Genomic DNA, 25,112 nt, shown 5'->3' with positions numbered 1-25,112 from the left:
TCTCAAGATGTGGCCACTCTTGCCAATATGAGCCCAGTGTTAAGAACAGTTGTTGTCGTCGTGTGTTTTTTTTTAGCATCTCTAAATTCCTAGCGTTGCTAAGGTGCTTTGGGAGGGGATTAACAGAGGCTGGCGCCGATGAGCAAGCCTTGCAGATTTCCAACCAGCAGGAAAAAGACAAAGAAAGAGGGGAAAGAAGGAGGAAAAACAGCAGAGGGTTAGACAACAGGGAAATGGCAGTAACAGCTTGTGTAAACATGATGACTTGAGAGAGGTAGAGAGGTAAAAATGAACGAGGGCTGAGCAACAGAAAGTGAGACTAAATAATAAGTATCATAAAGAGGAGGCCACAACTTTCACACAGACGAGGCAGAAGAGACCTCTCTGTCCTCTCTCCTTCTTTAAAAAAAGATGTTTCTGTATCCATTCTCCACACATATCTTCACCTCCTCACTCTCTTTTCATGTGCTCTTTTCTCTCCTCTCTATTTCTCTTCCTATCGCTTCATTCCCCCCAAGGGCAGTATTTTGAGATCCAGACACTTTTGTCTGTTTTTCTCTCCGTCACAACTTCAAACAGCGCCGGCGTTCAGGTCATACTGATGTGCCCGGAGCATCAGTGACTGTGCCGTCTCAGGTGAACGTCTCCCAGCGTGTCCTTGATGACACTCTCTCCCTTTCTCCCATCTCGCTGCTTTTAATTAGTGTAGTGAGCAGTGGAGGCAGCAAAGACAGCTGAGCCACATTTACCAATTATCAACCTGCTCGTAGGTATCTCTGCGACAGCAATGCTTTTTAATAATACTTCTGCAGCTGGAAGAGAGAAAAAACACAATTACTCATGAACTGACTCAGAAGAATAGAGCATGTCTTGATTTTCACTAAATCCCTGGGTACGTGCTCAGAGAAGAAATCAGAATGTTTTTTCTAAGAGTAAAATCTCCATTAGCCAAAGAAGGCGCACCAAAGGGAGGGAGGTCCACAAGCTTTTCTTTGAATCCTCTCCTCAGGCTCAGCGTCTCAGGTAGAGTGTAACTGGATGCGGCCTGTTTGTGGAATACAAGGCACTTGACCAAGGGCCAACACTGCTCCTCCATCCCCTCCCTCCACTCTCCTTCCCCTACCTGGGTCAGGTTACCCCTCAGCCCCCTCCACCTCCTCCTCCACCTCCTTTCCTTGAGTGGCATGTAGTGTGTTTTGCAGCCGCATCGGTGTCCGTGGATGTTGAAAAGCATGTGTCTGTATGTTTGTACTCGACCCAGACAGGTGTTTGTGACTCAGTTTGGGCTCGGCAGCTGGGCTCCTGTAACTGTGCCGCGCTGGCTAATGTGAATGGGTTGGCTGAGGCGCGCAGGCGGCTGTCTTTCAACCACTGATCCCTCAGAACTACTCATCTGATCAGGCTGGATCTGCGCTTCACGGCTGCCGGGGTCACACAACCCAACCCCGGGGTCAGCCAGCTAATTACAGACCCCTGTGTCCTCCGTCTCTGTCACCACCGGGGAGATGGGGAAGGTGGGGTGGAGAGGGAAGAAGCCTGAGAGGGGGAAAAAGAGAGAATATTGACTTAGATATCAAAAGGTCAACAGTGAGTATTACACATTTCCCCCTTCAGTTCGGTGAACAGAGTGTGAGGCTCTGGTTTGCAGCATCTTGGTCACACCCTTCCCAGCCCTCAGGCAGAGATAGAAGCTTAGACCCATGGGACCAGAGCTGTGTCAGTGTATATGGATTTATGTATCAGCCTGCAACTAACTTCACATGCAAGGGCTGTGCCAGTTTCTGTGTCTTTGTCTCCGAGATTTACTGTAGCAGGGAAGCCCGATATATGGCCCCTCTCGTGACTCCACAGTGAAGCAGACTCTGCTCCTAAGACAAGGAGAGTCTAAGTGCTGTGTGTGATTTCCTCTCGCCTGAACTTGACCATTGACCGAACTGGGATTTGAAGGATGCTATACACTACACGCACACGCACACGCACACACACACACACACACACACAAAATATGTACCAAACCACCGTTATATTATATTAGGCTGCAGGTTCATTAATCACAAATGCGAGGGCTTCTCAGCCAACGTAGGAAATTAATCAAAAAAGGGGACATTAATCACATGCATGAACAGCAGTAGTTATACCTGTGACAATGCCATCTGATTTAAACGTGTTACTCCAGACTGTGTTAATGATGCCACCCAGGGCCAGGAAAAGCAACCTCTGCGATCACTGAAACAATAATGCACTAACTATGAAGCAATTTTCTTACATGTTGTCACGGGCTACGCTCATGCACGTTGCACAGGGGTCAGTGGGTGTTGCAGCAATTACCAGGTGCAGCTTTTTCCTCACAGCTTGACCACTGGGTTTTCACTCAGACTGTTGAAATTACAGCATATTAGTCATATATATATATTTTTTTTTAACAAGTTGCTTAAAGGTTTGATTTGCAAAGATGAAGAGTGGAACTAAAACAGACGTGGATGTGGTTTATATAAATAGTAACGTTGTACATGTGAGAGATAGACACTGAAATAGAGGAAAAGCCTCAAGCAAAATCCCGCATGTGTGGTTACACTGCCCTCTTTTGAAGGCTCTGCAGTGCATCCCAGAGATGTGCTGGAAAATATAGGAAATTGAAGCAGCGATTTAAAAGGAATCAGAAATCCAATACAACTGTTTGTAATTTTAAATCAGACGGACTGCATGAACCTTTAAGGAGAAATTATCACATTATAGCAAATGCTGCACAACAAAATACAAATTGAATTTTTAAGGCAGTATATAATACTGCTACCTATACATACATGCATTCTTCTTCTTGTCCCTGAATCTCTTGTTCCACTCAGGGGGGGGTAAAAAAAGATAAATGAAATCCTTTAATTTTCCAGATGCGGCTCAAATCTATTGTAGGTGCGGAGCTGTTTCTGTCCCTGCACACACAATGGAACAACATCGGAAGAAATGTAACAATATGAATAACTCATTCAGGTTTTATGAAATTATGAGTTCAGTGCAGTAATATGTAGACTGAATTGTTTTTGACACTGTTCTACAGAGGACATACATTTAAAACAGGTGTTATTGTTAAATGCATTTGGACTTTATAAAGCCAAGTCAAATTATTCACTCACGTTTGCAAAAAATAACTTAATTGTATCTAAAATGAGTTTAAATGGTCTATAATATATTTATTTTTTATTCTGCAGTAACAATGCACTAAAATGCACATATATTCCAGGCTATGGCTTCTCAATGTGTAAATGGTAAATGAGACCAAACTAAATATTTGAATAGGAAATTGTAAAATATGTTTCACAAATGAAATAAATAGTTTAGAAGACCTGTATGTTGAGTTCAAGCTCAAGTCTATATATATATATATATATATATAATTTTTTTTAAAAGGGGTAAAAACAAGTCCTCAAACACAACAAGTGAACAGCAGAACACCTTTTTGTAGTATTTTTGTTTAGTGTCACATCAAGATACTAGTAGGTCAAGTGGTACACACCGGTTACTACTGTACACACAGTCGCTGTAATATCATTTAGTAGTCCCATAATGAGTTATTGTCTCCTGCTCAGCCTTCTAGTAGCGTCTGAGCTCTTTCAGTTCTCATCCGTTAACTAGTTTGCTTCTCTCTCATGGCTGAGTTTGGCTCAGTCTGCAGCCTGGTCCGACTACACCGCTCTCTGAACCCTGCAGCCTGACAGGCAGCGCTGATAAACTCATATCACACATGACAGGGAAACCGAAGACCTGGCCTAATTAGCAGCCCGGACGAGAAAGATGGAGAGAGAAGGGGGGGGGGAGAAAGGAAGAAGAGAAGATTGAAAATCAAAACGATGAAGACTTTATTAGCTGGTGACCCCTGGTTATTTATTCATGGGATTACTAAAGAGGACTTTGGGACAGAGGGACCTGCCAAGTTCCCAACAACCGTGTTGTGCCTGTTTGCTGTTTCCCTCCTGATCCGTTGCTAAGCATCACAAACTCCCCTCTCCTTCGCTCTCGCTCGGCTTCTCTGCCGCACGTACAAACACATGCATCCACTTGACACCTTCTTCAGTAGACTTACCTGTCCAGGTATTCCAGTAATCCAGGCCAGGCCTTGTCAGGTGGAAGAAAGTCTATCCCAGGGTGGAGACGGGAGGAGGAGGAGGAGGAGGAGGAGGAGGGGGGGAGTTGCAGTAAGTCTAGCCGGTGGTGGCGTGGAGGAGGGAGGGAGAGGACCAGAGGGGGGGGCAGGTAAAGGAGATCGTATTCAGGCTCCTGGGGACAGGAGGCTTGGCGTGGCACCGCACTGCCCACCCAACATCAACACTCTCAGGTTCCCTGGCTCAGATGGGCCAGATAATCACCCTCTCTCCACAGGGACCATCTGGAGGCAGGGAGGGAGGTGAGGGCCATATTTTATTTCCATAAAACATAAATTCACTCAACTGCTGGCTGGAAGAAAAAAAAACACTTCTCCCCTCCCTCCCCCCCCCCCCCCCCCCCCCTATACCTGACATCTGATTCACACAAAACATCAACACATGAGCCCTACATGTGACGCCAGGTCCGGAGAAAAACATGACACACGTGTTCACGCTCACAGCAGTGTTCCCTCTCGTCTCTGAGTGTCTCCGGTTTGATTGACGCTGCTATCCCTGTAGAGATCAGAGGACAGCCACTGTGATTATCATCTCACCGTGGTAACCGAGACACCCTTAATCCCATAATAATCCTTGGCAGTCAGTCAGCACTGTAGTGTTCTGACCTCCTGCGAGGAAAAACAACATGCGCACAAATACACGTGCATGCACACACACACACACACACACACACACACACACACACACACACATACAGGGACAAGAAAACAAATAATAGACGACACAGGCTCGTTCTGACACCATTTAATCTATAGATGCAGACATAAAGCAGTCTTTTAATCTCATTTAGTCTCGTACGTTAAACACCTCCTCCGAATTTTGGTCCAAGTTCAGCGCAGTTCTGAAAACGACACTTGCCTGCTGCCTCTCATTTCCAAAGACAACATCTGCTGTGTTAGCCGTGAGGTTTGAGAACACGTCAGAGATACTGTTGCACACTTTACACATGGACTCCACAACCTAGTAGGTAAAATAAAATATATATATTACAACGCTTCCTGTTGACTTTGACTTCACACACCGGGAGGGATAACGTTGAATGCATCTCATAAATAAGACGTTCATCTGTTAAATAATTGAATATTGGGGACATCTTAAAGAAGCATAAACCAAAGGGTGTTAATGTGTGTTGTTCCATTTTACAGAAACTGTATTCCTGTATCATCATCTGCTTTATTGATCAGCTGGCACACCTTGTTATGTATCAGCTGCTGATCCTGATGATGGTTTTAGATAAGGCCAGTAGGGAAGGGACTGACCCAGAGCCCCGACGTGGGTCAAACCATTGTTTTCATCTGCAATTTTGAAATGTTACGTTATTAGCATTAGTAATAATATTACTGCTGGTTGAATTAATTTGACAGACTTTGACTTTTGTATGAAATAATATAATATCTCCTCTTGTTTTGTGTATATTTGGATTGTACTTCAACAGACAATTCACCACAAATAAAAACTCGCAGAAACACGATAATCCTTTTGTTTTACGGTACACTCCGAGTACACCTAAAAACAACAACAAAAGGAAATGTTATAACCCTAAAGGGAACACTTCACACTTAAGTTACAGTACTGCCTGTTATGAAAAGATGTCAGATTGTGCATGATTGTACTTCATTCCTGATTTACCATAATAACCAGTAAGATTGCATGTTTTCCTTGTTGGTGTAGTTGTTTGTACAGCCGTGACAATAGATGTGTCAAAAGGGTATAAAGGGTCCCACTGAGGCAGCTCACTATTTATTATTGATTTTTGTGCCACGCCGCCGCTACTGTACTTATACCCACAGAAAACATTCAGGATACATGTGACAGAGGTTTTTCTTTTGTGGTGCAAACAATGAGCAGTGAACCTGTTAGGAAACTAAAGAACATGTGGGAGTAATATGGAATTATAAATGGTAAAGGGTTTATATGTAACATTGTGTTTATTTTGTGTTTTAAAAATGTGGAAAATTAGAATAAAACTTTTGATGGTAAAATTAAAAAATGTTGCAAAAAATAATTTGCATTAATAGTTTTATATTTCCAGCAAAATGAATGTATATAGATTAAAGAAAACAATAGTGTAGCACTAAGTATATGTAATTATACACAGCAGAGTTACTGTTTCACTGAGCATTGAACAGATTCACCACACAAATGCATAAAAGACCATGTTGACGCCATCTTTAGGCTAACTCTTGCATTAAGTTTTTAAGGTTGTTCATTATCAATATAAGGGCAAGTGGAAAAGTCAAGTCAAGTTATGTCAAATATATTTATTTAGCCAATTATCTCAGGGGGCTGTACAATCCGAACAGCACAGACACCCTCTGTCCTCAGACCTGAACACAGACCCCCTCCTGACTCCATATGTGTACAATTGAGTTGCACATTAAATTGGGCCTACAATGAAGTGTAGGGCGGCCCAAAGTGCCACGTGTAAGCATATCATTTTATGGTGCATACAATACTAAGCTAATAAAATAATAATATGTAGCCACTAGTTCGCCGTTCTGGATAAATATGAATATAATATTAGCAGTAACTCTGAGGACCCCCTTCTTCTTCTTCTTCTTCTTCTTCTTCTTCTTCTTCTTCTTCTTCTTCTTCTTCTTCTTCTTCTTCTTCTTCTTCTTCTTCTCCTCCTCCCTCTGACCTGTGTGTATGTATCCCTCTGTATATTCACAGTGCACAGCTTTTTCTGAAGAAGTGGATTGATGGTTCTCTCCCATGAAGCCCTAACTGCAGTGAGATGTGCTCAGCGGGGGGGTTCTGAGAGTCAATGAATGTCACTGTTTAACAAGCTGTTTCAGCACCGTTCTATAGACGGGAAAAACTGCAGAGAGCAGACAGGACAAAGAAAGACCCTGCAAGTCTGTGTGTGTGGATATGGTAATAACACTATGGTTAGCAAGTTGAAGGGGTGCACACACTATGGGGGCTCCAAATGGGTCATTATTTCACCTCCTCGGAAGAAATTAGGTGCCCTGCTTTAAAATTCTCCTTTTTTTTGTGGTGAGCCGCAGTGGCACTCTTCATATACCTGTGATTACTCGTGACGATTAGGATTTCATTACAATACTTTAGAATTTGATATTCCTGCTGTTATTTTATTCCCTACACTCATGGCATTATGAGGAATCTTGTGATGGTGATACTCAAGATAGATTCCTCTTATAGGAATATATATATATATATATATATATATATATATACACACACACATTCACAGAGTAACACACAGCAGTACATATGTTAATGCCAAGTGCCAAAATGATATATGTTCAACACAAGGGCGAGTCTTCCTTTATTATCCTTCCTATTACATAAATACAAATGTATTCATCTGCATGTTTGAGCTGATGGGCTGCAGTAAGTGAACAAGTGTCATGCTTGGGATTTTAAATAATTCACTGATCTTGTGTCCGTCGTTCACAAAGCTCTACTTTTACTTTTACTTAGAGAATGTAAAAGTTGACCAACAGGTGGCACCACAATGGCTAAAGTTTGAGTTTCAAAATGTCAACGACGGAGGTGAACCCCAATCAACCAAATGTCTGGAGTGAATTCCTGAAATATCAGCGGTTATCAGCGTCATAGAAATGTGTCAAAAGGAGCCTGCTACACCTACTAGTAGAGCAGGTCCCCGACTAAAACTCTGCATCCAGTTCTCTTTATGACCTTTACACCTTTCACAACATTGGATGTGATCTTCTGGCCTAATGGTGGGTGCAGTATTCCTCTTCTAAAGCATTAGAGTGTGAATGCAAACATCTGGTATCTGCATGTAATGGCCTGATAACGTTCATAATGGTTGTCCAGGTCATATGTGTCAGAGTAGCACTCCGATGCTTCTGAACCAGAGATCATTTGGGACGAAACTAAAGCTGGTGGTGGTTTAGCAATCCGTCACAAGAGCTGAAACTGGTTGAGTCCTCTGAAACCTGTAGCTGGTTATTGAATCTACACTTCTACATGTGCATTTTCTTTATATTGACAGACAGTACGTGATGCTTAGCGTCACTTTACCTCGCTCCTCTCTTCTCTCTGTGCCTCAGCTGCACACACACACACACACACACACACACACACACACATACAGGGACACACTTTGGGAAAATACTGCACAAGCTCACTAAAACCACAGGATATGACATTTTTATGACCGGCCTCAGTGGTGTAACTACAGTACACATCCATCTATTCGGCATTAGCGTGATAGATGTTTTTTTCATGCTGCCATTAGGGCTGAAGCAGTATGCTGTGCAAGGCTTGTGTATGCTAATGTGCCCTCTCACACCTGCAGTTTCCAATTACCCCTGAGGAATGGAGCCAAGACTCGGTTTGTAGCCACCAGTAATAATATGAGTAATGGCAAAATTGCACAAGTCCTTTGTCGAAAATCGGGGGAAAAAAGTAGCAATCATTCAAGAGGGGTTTGGAGAGGGCATGGAACAAGAGGCAAGAAAAGGAAAGAGAGGTGAAGGCAAGGAGAGTGTGAGAAAGACAGAGATGCAGAGGCTCAGATTTTGCCCTGAAATGTTTGTCGCCACACTTCCACTATGTGCTGATTTCCCCTCTTTGATCAACGTTTACAGCAGTCTAGCTCAGACGCTATCAACTTTGGGGTTTGCTGCCTCCCTTAGATCAGAATTCAGCACAGAGATAATAAACAGAAAGATGTGATCTGATAGAATTGCCCAGAATAGATACATCCATCTTGCTTTTCTGAAGCATCTCAGCTCCTCAATCATCTGTGCTCGGGCTCCAAACTGATTTTTGTTTTCCCTTTCTTGTGCTCCGTCAGCTACAGGCGAACCGAGCCAACTATGTTTTCCCTTTCTTCTACTCTCTCTGCTCCATGCACACAGAGCCAACTATGCTGATTAGATATTTGTTATGACCACGTGAGAGACAGAGAAAGACAGATGATACTTGATAGGCCTGTTTTCTGCGTATTGAGCTGCTGATAGTGTGTGTGTGTGTGTACGCGTGTGTGTGAGTGTGTTAGTGTCAGACAGGGGGGTATTAGGGGTCCTGGTGGCTGCTGGCCTCGATAACAGGGGGCGGAAAATCAATCACCCCCTTTGACAGCCATGTGAGTAGCCCCGCCCCTCTACCCCCCCCCCTACCTACCTCCTCCTCCCTCCTGTTTCTTGTCAACCTCTGTCACTTAGAGAGGATGATCTACAACGTGCACACAGGGAACCATAAGCACAGATATAAGCCCATATAGGCATGCACACACACACACACACACACACACACACACACATATATATATTTATATATAATCAGGCACCTGGTTAAAGCCCTGGCAGGATTAGTGAGTTGTATGAGTTGGTTACGGTGAGGAACACATGTTCAGGTCACCGTCTCTCTGACTGCACGATGTTATTGCTCCAAACGCTGTTGTTCTTAGTACACTCCCCTCTTTGCTTTGCTTTTCTCTCCCTTTCCATCCACAATCCTCCTCTCTTTCTTTCTCTCCCTCTCTGCACATGTGTGTGTGTGTGTGTGCACAAGCTGAATATGTTTAAGGGGTGAGGAGGGGGGCATCAAATCCGCAGAGAGGACTTGGCAGTTGCTCTTCTCCCTCTCGCTTCATTGCTTCGGTCCTCCCTAAATCCTATTTCACGGTGCCAAGCATCCGCTCCCTGGGATCTCCACAGCTCCCATCTCCAGACGCAGGTTTAAGCCCCTCTCTTGGCACCCGGACTGGGCATGGAGAGAGGAGGCATGTGACGCACATCAGCACCGCCAGAGACACAAACACACCTATTATCTTTGCTCAGAGAGGGGCTGGCATCCTGCAGCGTTTGCAGTGCTTACTCACACAATCTTAGTCTCACAAGCTGTGTTAGCTGCGTTCAGCAACCTGCGACATGAGTTGAGAGGTCACACATGAACCCGTAAAGCTGGTTCACTCAAATGCACAAACATCCACTAAATCAGTCAGGCAATCACCAAACACAGTCAGAAACTCATTCAGTCAAGTAACAACAAATCTTTTGAAGCACAAATTAAGAAACTGTAGACAAAGCACTATCGGGCTAATCTTCACCTTCTGTTAATTTGCTCTCCCGTGAGTAAACTCGTGCTTTAAAGGCACTCCAATTACATCTAATCAAAACAATTAATTAGCTGCCAAATTACCTGAAGCTACACCAGCAGAGCCACCATGGAGTAAATATGAGCGTGAGGAATTTTTTGAAGTAATTTATGTGTTTTTATGTAACGGCCACTAGATGGCACCAAATACCCGAGTGTACTTCTCTCTATGTGGCCATCAAGTAAGGTCTTTATGTTCCTGGATGATGCACGACTACCTTCAGTGGATCTGTGATAGTTTCAACTTCAAGTTTTATTTGTCATGTGTAGGTTAACACAGCAGTCAAAAAATAGAATAAAATATATAAAGTATTATACAATTTAAGTTAAAACAATAATAATAAAAAACAATATACCTTGTGTACATATATGAAAGAAAAGGAGGGTTGTGCAGTACAATAAATAATAATATATATATATATTTATTTAGGGTGGGTCAGGAGGTTGAGATGGCTTCAATAATCATAATAATCATGACCATAACACCTTTCTATCATCCTTTTCTAGGGGTCATGCAGCACTAAAAACGCATGATATTCATATATTTCAGTTTAGAATTTGGTTAAATACAAATATTCCTCACACTTTTTGGTCAGTTTGCGTTAATATAAAATGGGCACATTTCCAATGCATTGACAGACATCATAATGTTTACAAGCCAGTCACCACAAACGATCTAATCTAATGATAAAACAGCAATTTATACTCGATTGCTTTCTAAAGTTGAAGAATATCTATAGATCCCATTCCTGCAGCAATATCTGCTCATCCAAACTGCAGTCTTTCCTCACAAACCTCATCCTAAGCCCCATGTTCTTCATTTTCCACAGCCAAGTGAGTTGATTCAGGGATAAATTCAAATCTACAGCATAATAGGACCCACTGTTTGTGCTGACAATAGTGCAGAGTCAGCTGCTCGCGCTTCAACAAGAGCTGCAATGATTAAACTACACAAGAAAAAATTATACCAACCAACAGAAGAAATCATCACAGAAAGCAGTTTTAAGGATTCAGCCAATAAACAACATGTCAGCACAGAAGACTTCGGCTAAAAGCATACTGTATTTATGTAGCACTTTAATGATACTCATTTCACTGCTTCCATATTGTGTATCAACTGTGTGTATTGATGATACCCTGTATCGGGGTCCCCGGGGACAACATGTGTTGTTGGGACCCTGTTGAGCCCTGTGCTCCCAAGAATATAATAAATACACTTGGTATAAAAGGATATTGTTCATCTGCAGTCTCTGGGACAGGACTTGCAGTTTAAAGGTGTGTTAAAGGACACACAGCAGCAGCAAACAGAGAGCGTAGTGCTGACATGTGCATGTATAAATCATCCATCGATTGAGTTGGTGACTGAAGGATCTGTAAGTCTGATGTGAGCTTGAATTATATTCCACTCTCTTGAACCTGGCTGGCTCTCTCGTCTTATACACTCCCTCGTGACACAATGTTACACGTGGAGCTAATGTGCACCGTGTGAGCACTATATACTAAGATTAAGAAGGTTACAAACTTTGATACAGGGCCCCTCTACAAGACAGAGACACAAGATAAGATAATAATTCAGGATCCATCTTTGTTGATATTAAACTTTAACTAAGTAAAAAATAGAAAAATTAAATATTGATATAATGTAAGTAATAAACATATGATAAATAATCCAGCGGCTCTTAAATCTCTCTATACATTAGTGTAATTGTTCTTTTTGGACACTTCTGTACGGTTATAGTTACAGACTCGTGTCCGCAGAGACTATTAGCCGTAATTTGACATCTCTTGATTACTACCATAACACTCATTACTACGTCTTATTAATGTGAAAAACTGTTTCCCAGATATGCAGATGGCAGATTCCTCCCACGCAGGACTGATGGCAACATGAGGTAAAGTAACCCACTGCCCCATATGTAGCGCTGCCTCGCCCACACAGAGGACAGCAGTGAGCCACGAACAATGACCGAGTTCATCCACTCACATAAAACAGTTTAAAAATCAACCTATGCTTCAAACTGAGCAACAATTGTGGCCTAGTTCATGTGGAAATCAAGGCCAGCTGCTCGGGGAAGGGAAAACAAATCAGATACAATCAGATTTGCTGATCAGCACATGTGATTCAGAGGGTGATAAATACTCACAGGCTGGATGGTTCATTTCCAGGGTAGAGAAGTGAATTCTGTGAATTCATCATTCAGACTCTCAGAAATGCTTTTATTCCCAAATGTTAGCTGCTCTGGTGTTCAGCACATTAATATTCTCATATCTGCTGTGGTGGCACTGCATAGGCTATCTTAAACTTGTGCTTACTATTGTGCTTTCTGTAGGTGTGACCAATTATTACAAAGGGAATAAAAGGAGCCTCTATCTCCACAACATGACATAAAACACAACATGCATATAATTGTCACAGCCCGTGAACAAAGAGCACGTTGTAATCTGTCCACTGAGGCAGACTCATCATTAGACACTAAATGCCCCGGGGGTCTACAGGGAGGTAAACAGCACCAGGCTTTAGTAGGTCAGAGCTGAAAGTGCTGGATCTCTATGCATTATTAATAATGTCTGTGCTAATTGAAAGTCATAACTCCGCAAATGAAATGTCTGGGGCAGACGTCACGTCCTGCCGCCCTGCAGCCAGGAGGACACCCCCCCCCCCCCCCCCCTAGATGGAGACGAAGCTAATTTTAGATTTTTCTCTTTGCTCATAAATGCAGATGGGTTTTGTCAGGTTCTTGTGAGTCGCATTGTGTCACAACAATGGCTGGATCGCTTTTGTGTAGCTGTTACCTAACATAGACTGCTGTTTGTTAACTTGTCATCTTGTCTGCAGACTTTTGTGTCTTCTAACGTTTTGAATTTGAGTCATTTTTCGAATGGTTTTGTTGGTAATATGATGATAAAAAGTCACATGGAGTCCAACATCTTTGCTCTCCACTCTGATGTCAATGGAAACTAGTCCATTGTTGCGTTTTGCATCTCTTATTAATAACTTATTAACATTTAAAACAAAAGACTTGATGGCTTATTGGAAAGTGAGGGACACATGAGCATTTATTATTAGATTATATGTTGTTGAAGCTTTTAACTGATCTAAGCATTAGTAAATTAATAATTAATAAAGACAATAGTTACTACGTTGTGTAAGGGACAAACGCCTTAATATAAAGCGGTACCAAGGAACACATTACGTTTACTACAAGCTCACCACCGAGCACAGACACACGTCTTACAGGATTATTACTGTGACTTGTCCTGCGTGTGTGTGCGTGTGTGTGCGTGTGTGTGTGTGTGTGTGTGTGTGTGTGTGTGTGTGTGTGTGTGTGTGTATTTGAAGTCAGAGTATGTTGTGGAAACAAGCGGCTGGAATTTAGAGCATGTGAAATGTCTCTGCCTAAATATACTCAGAGGTTAAATATAATGTCTGTCACGTGTATTATACTGTATATTATATTTAAAGGAGTGTGATGTAACAATGACGTCAGAGAGTGAGACCTGCAATACATTTGGCACACTGGTATATTTAAGTTCTGTACTTGAACACAATACTATGGTACTTGTAGTTTACTTGAGTATTTCAATTTCATTCTACTTATACTCCACTACGCTTCATTACCATCAATTACGCTGTAGCTTTTGTTAATACGACAACATAGTCTTTGAATCTTTGAATCTTTGAATCGTCAATCTAAAATTGTAGATGGAAATACACAACCACTGCATTTATCTGACAGCTATAGTTGCAAGCAACGTCTCAGAATGAGATTCAGGATACAGTGTATATGTTGCATTGTTATGCAGTAAATTAAACCACCAATATAAAAAGTATGCAGAATCATCTCCACCTCTGCCAACTCCAGCATTGCTTTCATGCAACAATCAAATAATGTTACTAACTTTCATTTAAGTACATTTGGTTCATACTACCTCTGTACTTTTACTTATCTGTAACTGTAAATGTAATGCAGATAGTATTATATTATTATTATTATTAAACACTGTGGTATACTTTACTTAGGCAAAAAAAAAATCTAAATAATAGGTAGTATTTAAAAATGACTCTCTTCTTTAGATATTGTTTGTATAGTTTTGATTGATGCAGGTGGAGGTGATTATTTCAGTGCAGTATTCAGACGTACTCCACGAGAGGTGAGGGAACAACCCCCAGTGCGCGTGCGCAGCGTAGTCATCTGACGGCTGAGCGCTGTGGACGTTTCGCTGGTGCCGCTACATCGAGGGCCACCGCTGTAACACAGAGCGGGACACACACAGTCTCCATGAGGGACCGTCTCCTGCAAGAAAACAAAATAATTGAACAGGCGAGGAGTAACCAGGAAGACTACACAGAGGAGGTTTGCGCTCGGTGAAATCTCCCCCTGAAATGTAGCCAGCAGCGCGAGTTGTTGTAATCGTTCGGTCGCTGCATGGCTCTTCCCGGGGATGCCATGAAAATCAGAACAGCCGACTGAGAGACCGCTGCTCCTCGCTATCACAGACACGGCGGTGGCGGCGGCGGCGGAGGTGGAGAGCGATGGATACTGGTGGAAAGATCCACATTAGGTAGCGTTTTACGAAGATCCGAGGAGAGCACAACGTCTCTGTTGCAGTTTAGTCGCCGCCGGAGCCGTCTGAAGGATGGATTTCACCCAGCTCCGGAACATCATCAGCAGATACGTAAGGGCCCCCGTCAGTCAACACTGTCACAACTGTAGCTCTGCAAGTGCATCAGTGTAATGCATGTTACATATTACATGTGCAGCTGTGTTTCAGTGTGTGTTGGGCATTAACTTGCACACCACTGCCTTCACAGGGCTGAGCGTGGACGCGCAGGGTGATGAACACTTTGCTCATCTGCAATGATGATAAACATTTCACTCGGGCTGCTTTTGGCAGGGCCATTGACTGTGGGCTTTACAATGTGTTTTGTGGTGCTGAATGGGGAATGTGCCAGTGGCTACAGATGCAGTGAAAGCTGGTGAATGTGCAGAATAGAAATGAACTTAGTGAGCTACAATATGCACGCACACTATCAACTATCTCATGGCTTCCCTGGTTCTGCAGAGGACATAAATCCCAATCAGGACTCACAGACCTGAGAGGCCTTGCTTGGGACTCTGCAGCACTGGATTTTACACTTGCTTGTACTCACCTCCAGCCTGATACAGAGATAAGTTGTGCAGGTTTAACAAGAGGGGCTTTAAAGTTGTCACTCCCCCGTTAGCTGTGCTCTAAAGAACAGCTAACCTTCCTGCAGTCCACACTTAAAAACACATTAAACTTACAATCCACATAAATCACCACATATAGAAACGTACATTTAACATTACAGTCAACACAAATGGCCAACATAAGACATATATTAGCATTGCACTGATGACTTTTGTATATGCATTGCATATTATCCTACACATATGATTTTATACACTGATTTCTGTGTTAGTTTAGTGGTAAGGAATGGATGTTAGTCATTTGTGAACGAAGTGCTCAGATCTTTTACTTAAGTAGAAGAAGTAATATTACAGTGTAGTTACAAATACAAGTCTTGCATTCAGATAATTAAATGTACAAAAGCATTAGAATCTAAATGTACTTAAAGTACTCATTCTTCACAATGGCCCATTTCAGAATATTAGATTATTAGATTATAATTCTTGAGGCATTAATGTTTTCATCACTTTAATGTTGCAGCTGCTAAAGGAGGAGCTTTGTTATTTATTAACTATATATACTGCATGACACTGCAGCTTGGGTAGCTAGGGAATCTTTCCCTGGGGATCAATAAAGTTGTATCTTAACCTTTTTATTATTAATCTTAATCTTCAAAGTAACTAAAGCTAAAGGTTTAAAAAGTAGAATCATTCCAAATGTATTGGAGAAGAAGTATAAAGTAGCAGGGTGTGGAAATAACCAAGTACAGTACCTCAAACTTGTACTTAAGTACTTGAGTTACACAGGAAATGTCCACACAGTAACAAAGCAGATGATCGTGAGCCAGAGCAGGAAGCAGCTGGTTGGTGGGCGGCTGGATTAGAGAATAAAGTGTCTAGGGGGGGGGGGGGGAGACACCTCTGACAGGTGATGTTCATCAGACTGGGCACCTCTGGAGTATTGTCACATCTGCTATAAGCCTGCGACCCTTTCACCTCACCTTAGACCTGGCTCAGGTGCTGCGAAGATAACTATCAGTATGAGTGTCTTATTAATGCTTCCTCCAGTGAGTGAGTGTGTGTTCTGTAGAGCTGCGAGGCGACTAATCGATTATTCTTTTACGCAAAAATGCTGTTTTCAGACGCTGTTATTCTCTGGTTTTATATCATACTCGTGCACAGGCCGTTTGGGATGTGCACGTGCCGCTGCTTCTTGGGTTTTTGAAATGAAAACAAACGTTAGTTGCAGCCCTCGTGTATTTGCGTGTGGTGACAGTTGACGGATGCTCCAGCAGGGATAATATCAGGGGAAATCAGATCCACGGGTGAGGTGAAGGGCAGGAGGGAGGGAGGGTCAATGAACACGCCCCTCATCCTTCACCCTTCTCCCTTTTGCGTCCTCACTCTGCAACATGATGAAGTAGACAAGGGATTAATCATTAATTCAATTATCCAGATATTGATTGAGAATTGGAGCGATGGTTGATGTGTATCTGGTCCTCCTATTACTTGTATTACCCTCTATTAACCCTGCCACATTCTGAACAGCTGCTCCCTTAATGAGGTTACATAGAAGAACAAACATTACATCATGCAAGGTGATTAACATGTGATAAGCAAGACGCCCGGGCCGTTTCTGTGGACAGAGCGAGCGGTAAACTCTCATCAAGGTCACGGCGCAAATGTAGCCAGTCTCTCATACTTTCATTATTTTGCAATTTAAATTTAAAAAATGCTGAATTAGTAAAGCTTCTTCAGCCATGAAAGGATGTACTTCTCATTTAGTGCACTTTACTCCACGGGACAAGTTTGAGTTCTCTTCATATCCCGTTTTATCACTGACGTGTGACTTGTCCTTCATGTATTTGAGGGAAATGAGTGTTTTTCAGTTATGTTGCACAAGCTCTGCTACTCTGCTCTGCTTGTTATTGGCTTAGTTTGTTGATTACATTGTTTTTTGCATTACTCTTCATGTACTTGCACATAAATAGATATAACCGCTAGGAACCAAAGCTGTCCGGACTATGATGTCCACAAGTATGTGAAAAATCTAAATATATATAAAAAAAACACCAATGACCAACAATAAAAAATAAATAAAATAAACTATTAAAGCGTAAACTATACAAATATATGAACAATGGATATATATATATATATATTTTAAATAATGGTTATATGACAAAATGCTGTGTTCAAACAAGAATTGTGTTTTATTATTTGAGATAATTCCATTATGTCTCATTTCTAAACCTTCATCTTGACCATGAATAATAATAATAATAATAGGAGTGTGTGTGTGTGTGTGTGTGTGTGTGTGTGTGTGTGTGTGTGTGTGTGTGTGTGTCTCTCCACTCCCTTGTCTTTGGTGCCTTTTTGTCGCCTGATAATAATAATAACGATGGCGTGATGCCTCAGACCTGCATGAGGTCATGACCTGGATAAGAAGGATGCCAGTGGTCATATTAAAGATACATCACATCTTGTACTTAAATATGTTCTCTTATTTTTTTATCACTTTCACAAAACCGCCTTTTGATTTATATCTCTATTTATATTTCTTTCTCCTGTCCTCAGCGAGATTCACTCTTGTCCCCCTCTGTCCGTTATCTATGAATATATGACTGTTATTCTTGCGCAGACCTCTCACAACCTCAACAGATAAAAGAGAAAGGCCAGCCATGTCTCCCTTTTGATCAAATGGGTGCCAGCAGAGTCCTGGAGTGCTGAAGGGCTTTAGAAAGGTTTCTAGCAACTTTACAGCTCTTTGAGTCCCCTGGCTGGCGTTGAAAGGCAGAACACAACCTGCTAGATCACTGTTTGCCACATTAGCTCCTACAAACGGTTAAAGGCTATTCTTGGCCGCCGCCCCCCTCAGAGACGGGGCCCTGGCGGAGAGACAGAGGCTGTAGGTGACAAAAACACACAGGATTTGTGTTTGGGCAAAGCTCTGCCCGCTGGCATGTGTGTATATCAGAGAAAACAGCAATGCATCGGCGTGCCGGCTCACAAGACTTATGCGTGCCCCGGACACAGAGGTTTCATTATAGGACACCGCCCGTGTGAGGATGTCGTCGGTGTTAAAAGCAGACAAAATGAGAAAGAGGGCTGGGTTGTTCTTTTTAGTATTCAGATTAAGGTGGCGGGAGAAAAGGAGCGACGAGAGGGAGGGGAGAGGAGAAGTAGCACAGCTGGATTAAAGACTTATGTAACAGTTGGATCACAGCAAGTCGAGTGGGAGAGGAAGCTGGGGGCAACAACAGAATACAAATGTTGTCATTTTATTGTAATCTCGCATATTATCCTTTATTTTGTTGCAGGTATTTAGTTATTTGCATCATCAGGGGTTTGGTGGCTTTTATCATTTAGTGTCAGGGGTTGAGGCGGTATGTGCAGGTTGAAGGTCACTATTATTTCCCCCCAATTTTCCAACCACGATACAGTGTTTTCTGTCTGCACCTATGTGGCAATTAACCCAAAGATATTTTCATCACCAGCGAATGGCACTCTCTTCCCTCATGAGCTATGTTCCCTCTCCTTTCTTCATTAGTTTCGTCCTCGCTGCTGCTTTTGATGTTTACTCTTTCCTCCTGCTTTGTTCCAAAAAAAGGATTGTCCACAGAGAATACGGTGTTTAAAGTGTTCGTTGATCCAAATAAAATCTCCAGAACATTCTTTCTCAATTCTTTTTTTTAATTAGAGCCTTAAAATGTCTTGTCGAATCCAGTTCCACAGCTTTAAATGAACGAGACAATCCCCCCACGCTTGATCTTGAGTCTATACTTCATGAAGCCTCTGTGTGGTCCTTTGCATTATGAACGTGCAGACGCAGCATGTATGTTGCTGCATACTGTGTTGCTATGGTGATTAATGAGTAGCAGTGAGAGCTCGTTGAACAGGTAGATTCCTCCTTTCAGCTGATCAAGGTCTCCAGGCTGCTTTAATCTTTGCTCAATGCTTCGACACACTTCACAGCTTCTATTAATGAGAATATGGAAATCATTTAATATTTGTTCCTTAAATGTAACCAGTATTTTCTTTGCAGCTGTGCTATTTCTTTCTCTTGAGTTTAAAACAAACGCATCTGTCCGTTAGATGTAAAACCCTATTTAAAGTTCTTGGTAACTTAATAAATCTAATTGCACCAATAAAACTTAAGAAATGTGTCTGCTGGTAAAGACTTTAGTAATGTGTAAATGAAAAGTAATTTGTTATATAAACTGGAAGTGCCTGTAGCGTCACAAGCTGCAACACAACTGACAAAAATATAATTTTTAAGGGGGCTAACGGTAAAGTGTGTTACTTTTTACTGTTAATTATATGTAAATGTAGGTATTACATTGTTTTATTTGTGCATACATGGAGAAATATGCGTATCAGAATGAGTCGGAAAGTATGCTAACCTAGCCAATGCTAATTAGCTAGCCATTTCGCTGTCGTTATTAGCATAATGTTTTGTTATTTAAAATCTTTCCCGTTTACGTAATTAACAAACCGCATTTGATAAAATGTCATGTCAGATATGTCCACTGTATTTAAAATGACGTATTTCACCTAATCTAAACCGGTTATATGTTAGCGAGTTAACTTCGTCAGCTAGCTCAGTTCGCTACGTAACAGCTACTCCTGACACTTAGTAAATATTTATTAACAACTCATTTTTACATGAAAACTAGTTTGTGTGGTGGAAACATTTTTGATTTAGTGAGCGCTTAGTGAACACTTATATCTTGGCTAAGTGTAAATTAGAAAGAGCTGGTGTAACCAGATTCGGGCGTTGCCTTTTTTTAAAATGCTCTCAAGGAAAAAAAATATTTTTACAATTTTTATTTAATATTTTCTCATAACATTGACTGTTAAATTGATACTCGATGGGTTAAAACCACACCCCGCTGTTGTGTAATCATGATTTGTATGTTTCCACATGCTCTGTGTAGTTAACATGAGCAGTTCATTAAGGAAGAGCTCAATGAGAGAAATTTGATCTGGGAGTTAATGAGGGATACTGCTCAACATGCTGTGTGCTTCTGCAGCACAGCATGGCGGCACAGAGGAGAAGGGCTGAGACACGACCATTTAATCAAGCCAGTTAATGGTGTATACCTTTTATTGCACCTCTGCGGTAGGAAGGAGCTACAGCATGGGGATAGATCATGACACGTTCAGGGTCAGGGGTTGCTTTCCCACAATGAATATACGCACATCCATATTCCACTAAAGTGCTGTGAAGGAAAGCCAACGGATGAGCTCAGAACTAGAGATGCTGTCCGGGCTTTAGACCTGTGTTCTCTAATGTTGAATCCAGAGTTTCAACAGTTCAAAGCAGGTGCACCACTAGAAACATGAAAGGAGACGTTGCAGCAGTGGGATTTTATGCTATCAAATCCATCTTGTCATTGTTGATGATCGATGGTGATGTAAGACCAGCCTCGCTGCTCGGAGGCTGTTTCAGTGTTAATAAAGACAAAGCTTCCATGTCCCGCAACCAACCAGCCAGCCACTTTATCCGATGGAGCAGTGGAGTGAAGAGGGGGAACAGTGGACCGGGGGTTGATACGGATCAGTGAGGATTAATGATCAGATAACTACAAACCACAATGCAATCTCTCTGTGTCTTTCTCCGTCGCTCTCCCACAGTCCCACTGTCAGAGTGTGACACACAATGAGAGGAGATGGAGGGAACAAAAGGGAGAGAACCGCGCGGATAGAAATATGACGGGGAATTGTGGAGCAATGTGGATATGTCGTATCATAATCTGTGATGAGCGATTAGTCGATTTATCAATCAGAAAAGGACTTTTTGTAATCGATAAATCGTTTCAGTCATTTATTCAAATTAAAATGCCAAAAGCTTTTTAATTTTGGCATGACTATAGTTTGAATTTGCACCTGTTCACATTTCTGGCATTGTGTTCATTGGTTTTTGCACCTAATTGATAACCTTTATTGTTTATATTGTGTTTATATGCACTCTATATATGTGCACTCTTTCCCACTTTGTACAGCAACATTCTCCCTCTTGATGTTTTCTCTTATCATAAACAATATCTGGTTCCAGCTTCTTGTGTGTGAGCTTTGCTGCTTTTCTCTGGTTTGTCATTATGATTTAAATCTCTAAGGTTTGTTGGATAAAACACTTTTAAAGGCGTCATCTTGGATTTATGCAAGTTGTGATGGCCATTTAAATTATTAATCAATAAATTGGAAAAAGAATAACTGGCAGATTAATCGATGATGGAAATAATTGTGTAATTGTTCAATGACTCGCGCAGACCTCCGCATTGGCCGTGAAAAACAATGCGTGTATCCGCCCTGAGATTCAGATTGAATGAGTTCTTTCCTTGGCCCATGATACACACTTCCACAAAGGTTTCCCGTAATCCTGCCGACAATTAGATTACAGTGATTATTACATCCTTGGTGGAAGTAATAATCTGTGTACCCTCCTCTGTAATGCGTTACAAGTCATCTTTTAAATTGGAACGAACCATTAGACAAATCTATCATCGACGAATCATCCAGATCTGTTGGGACGCAATTCCCACAATAAACAATTCAATTTGATGAGAGCTGATGGGATAATTCTCTCTGGCGACGTAATGCGAGGCCGGATTATTTAATCCAATGTTTGAGGAACGGAGCCAAGAGAGTTATTTTTGACACAGTTTTGTTTTGAGTGAACATGACACCCGACGACAGATTGTGTGTTTCTAACTGTTGGTTCAGTTACCATTTACCCAAAATAACTACAAGCTGCATCATCTGGTCATCATCTCAGCCGCCACAGCTTCTATTTCTTTAACTTGGCGTCCGACCTCTCTCCCTCTTTGTCAGGCTTTTCTTTCTCAACACATTGTCTTCATTTAGTCGTGTTGTCCTCCTCAGTCTCCTGCTGCTCGCTCCACTTCAACCTGCCTCTCTGTTTGCGCCTCACTTACTATCTCCCTCTCTTTCCATTTCACTATATCTCTCTGGGTCATGTTGCCCCTCTAAAGTTTTGGAGGGGTCTCAAGTCTATTTTTATCTGACTGCCAAGCGCCTGCTGATGACTGTGGACACGTTCGGATCCGTGACTACGTTTCAATATTTTGACACGGATTATTCTATAGATGATTTTACCAGAAAAGGTTACATTGCCCTTCATTAGATTTCAAACTTAAGTTTATTCCTATTTCAACCTTTTTGAAGGAGTTTGAATCCACAAGGTTACGTAGGAGACATTTGAACAATAAAAGATTTGCTCATTGGCAGTGATGAGCTGCATCTCTGCCAAAATGTTGAGGACATTTTAAGCAGCGAAGTGCTGCTTCCACTGAAGTGCTTGTTCCAGAACTTTTTTTTTGCTAATGGTCAACACTTCTGCTTTGAGCTGTGTCAGGCAGGCTGCTCTGCCAAAGGGTACGCGCACACACGGCCCACTCTGGCCAAAGCATTAGGAGCCATGTAAGGAAGCCAGATGGAAACAAACAGCTGAACGCCGTCGTCTCTTGACTCTTTTTTGGAGAGCTCTATTTCCACAATAGTGTTTGATGAAGGACACCTTGGAAGAAAAAAATATGTGGCGCGCTAAACTCCCAGAATGCACTCTGTTAGTCCCCGGGGAGCTTATTAGATGTATAGATGAGAGATGAAGTGAGATGGAGGTTTGCAAACTCGATTCCAATGTGCTTTCATTATTTTGCATCCGGGCTTTGGACTGTAAAAAAACCAACATTGTTGTTTTGCATGTGTGTTAAAGTCTAACGCAGAGACTGCAGAGATGTCCTGCAGGAAGAAGTGAAGAGATAAATGACAAATCCACACATGTGTGACTCAATCCCACGGACACACATCAACAAACACTCATCCTTCAGTCGACTCGGTGTCGTCTGTGAGGTTGTTTGTTAAAAGCCGTGTTACAGTCTTATGTAACGTTCTGTTTATTCATAGTTCATTCTTAATTCACATGTGTGAGGAATTTGATTTGGTGTTGTTTATGGCTACAACCTTTGTTATTACAATAATCTGTGGATAGTTTTCACCACAAAAGCCCAAAACTCAAAGATATTCAATTTACAATCGAAGTAAAAAGGAGGGAGTCTGTCTGTCCGTGACCTTTTGAGTTTCTTGACAACCGTTCGTCCGATTGACTTCACACATGGTGGTTGAATCGCTGAGGACTCGAGGAAGCGCAGTGTTGAGTGTGAAGTTGTTTGGATGAGCGGTTCTCGAGGAAGCTGCAATACCGCACGCAGAGCAGTCGGCCGACACTGCACTCGTTATATAAAACAGAAACAAAGCAGCAAATTTCTCCGAAGCTGAGACGAGTGAATTCTTGGCATTTGTGATTGATGAACGCATCAAATGATGAATTGTTTGTCAAACCACTTAGTGATTCATTCATCTAATCAATGAACTATTGTTAAATGTTGTTAGTGCTCAGAACAATAACCTAAATGATACACCCAGTAAAATGTGGCATATGTTGCTTAAACAGGAGCAACATCAGATCCTAAACGTCTGAGATGTTCACATCTGAAGTGCACTTCAGCGTTTGTGAGGGCGGAGGACAAAGTGTAATACATATAAGTGTTATTATATTCCATACTGATAGTAGATAGCGTGTGAGTTGTAAGCTGATTTAACCCCGTTTTCTCTCTCCACCTGTATTGCTATTTATAACTACACATATATATCTCCCTCTATCAGTGTGTGGGGGAGGAGATCTGGGTGGACAGTCGGACGGTGTACATCGGGCATAAAGAACCTCCTCCGGGAGCTGAGGCCTACATCCCTCAGCGTTACCCCGACAACCGCATCGTCTCCTCCAAGGTGAGCGAGCCCCAGCCCCCCCCCCCCCCCCCGAGTCAGAGCCTTGTTTATCATAATGCTTCTTTTTTTCTTTCATATTTAGACAAGCATGTAATCTCTTTTGTGGCCATGTTTTTTAAGGATGACACATTTCACTTTGCATGTGCGTCACCGGTATCTGGCGCCAGAGGGACCGGATGATAAAGTGCCGTTGTTTCCCCTTCCTGTTGGTTATGTGCAGCGATCGTAAATTCTGCTGTCGCTCTGTCCCACAGTACACCTTCTGGAACTTCATTCCTAAGAATCTGTTTGAGCAGTTCAGAAGAATCGCCAACTTCTACTTCTTGGTCATATTTCTGGTCCAGGTGAGATAAAACTATAAGCAGTGGCGACGTCTTCACCTGTTTAATATGAAAACACAACAGTAAAGCTCAAAGGAAATACTCTCACACCAGTGAAAGCTGCACCTGAGGTTACCTGGATGAGGATTACCAAAAGAATGAGAACTTGCTAACATCATATTATCCTGACATATCAGTGCTGTACTGCTCCGTGTCTGTCTGCTTGAATCAAAATCAAAGTGAAGCAGCTTTTTTCCTTGAGCCACTATGTTGCACCAAATGTTGAATAATCATGCAAGGACAAACTCCTCATAGAGGAGCAGATACTAACAGTTTCTTAACCAGCGGACGCCTTCGCAGACCAGAATGCAACACAGCCACAGCTTGGGTCTTTGTGTGTTATCAGCAACATGTGAAATACTACACCCTCTTAACGGGACACACTGGGCATGGCACATACCTTCTACATATGCACATGTACTGTCTTAGAATAGGGAAGGAGACATTACAATGTTCCTTTTGAGTGCAGATGGAGATAATCAAGCCAGATTTGATAACTTGGATACTTTAATGTTGCC

At 42.0% G+C, this 25,112-nt stretch overlaps 1 protein-coding gene across 6 annotated transcripts in view; it reads left to right on the top strand.

Moving 5' to 3' along the window:
• The first annotated feature begins 14,891 nt into the window (after positions 1 to 14,891).
• The window catches only part of LOC115026734 (probable phospholipid-transporting ATPase IH), a 31,732-nt gene continuing 21,511 nt past the window's right edge, over positions 14,892 to 25,112 (top strand). For all 6 annotated transcript variants that reach the window (XR_003834315.1, XM_029459674.1, XM_029459675.1 and 3 more), the window contains exons 1-3: positions 14,892 to 14,930; positions 24,092 to 24,214; positions 24,469 to 24,558. Coding sequence is in view for 5 of the 6 variants with exons in the window: in XM_029459674.1 (XP_029315534.1) it covers positions 14,892 to 14,930; positions 24,092 to 24,214; positions 24,469 to 24,558 (252 nt within the window). In the remaining variant the exon portion in view is untranslated. The remainder of the gene's footprint in view (positions 14,931 to 24,091; positions 24,215 to 24,468; positions 24,559 to 25,112) is intronic.

This window comes from Cottoperca gobio, chromosome 21 (assembly GCF_900634415.1).
Source record: "Cottoperca gobio chromosome 21, fCotGob3.1, whole genome shotgun sequence".
NCBI classification, from domain to species: Eukaryota; Metazoa; Chordata; class Actinopteri; order Perciformes; family Bovichtidae; genus Cottoperca; species Cottoperca gobio.
Note: the sequence above shows the minus strand (reverse complement) of the source record. Positions and strands in the feature narration are given on the sequence as shown.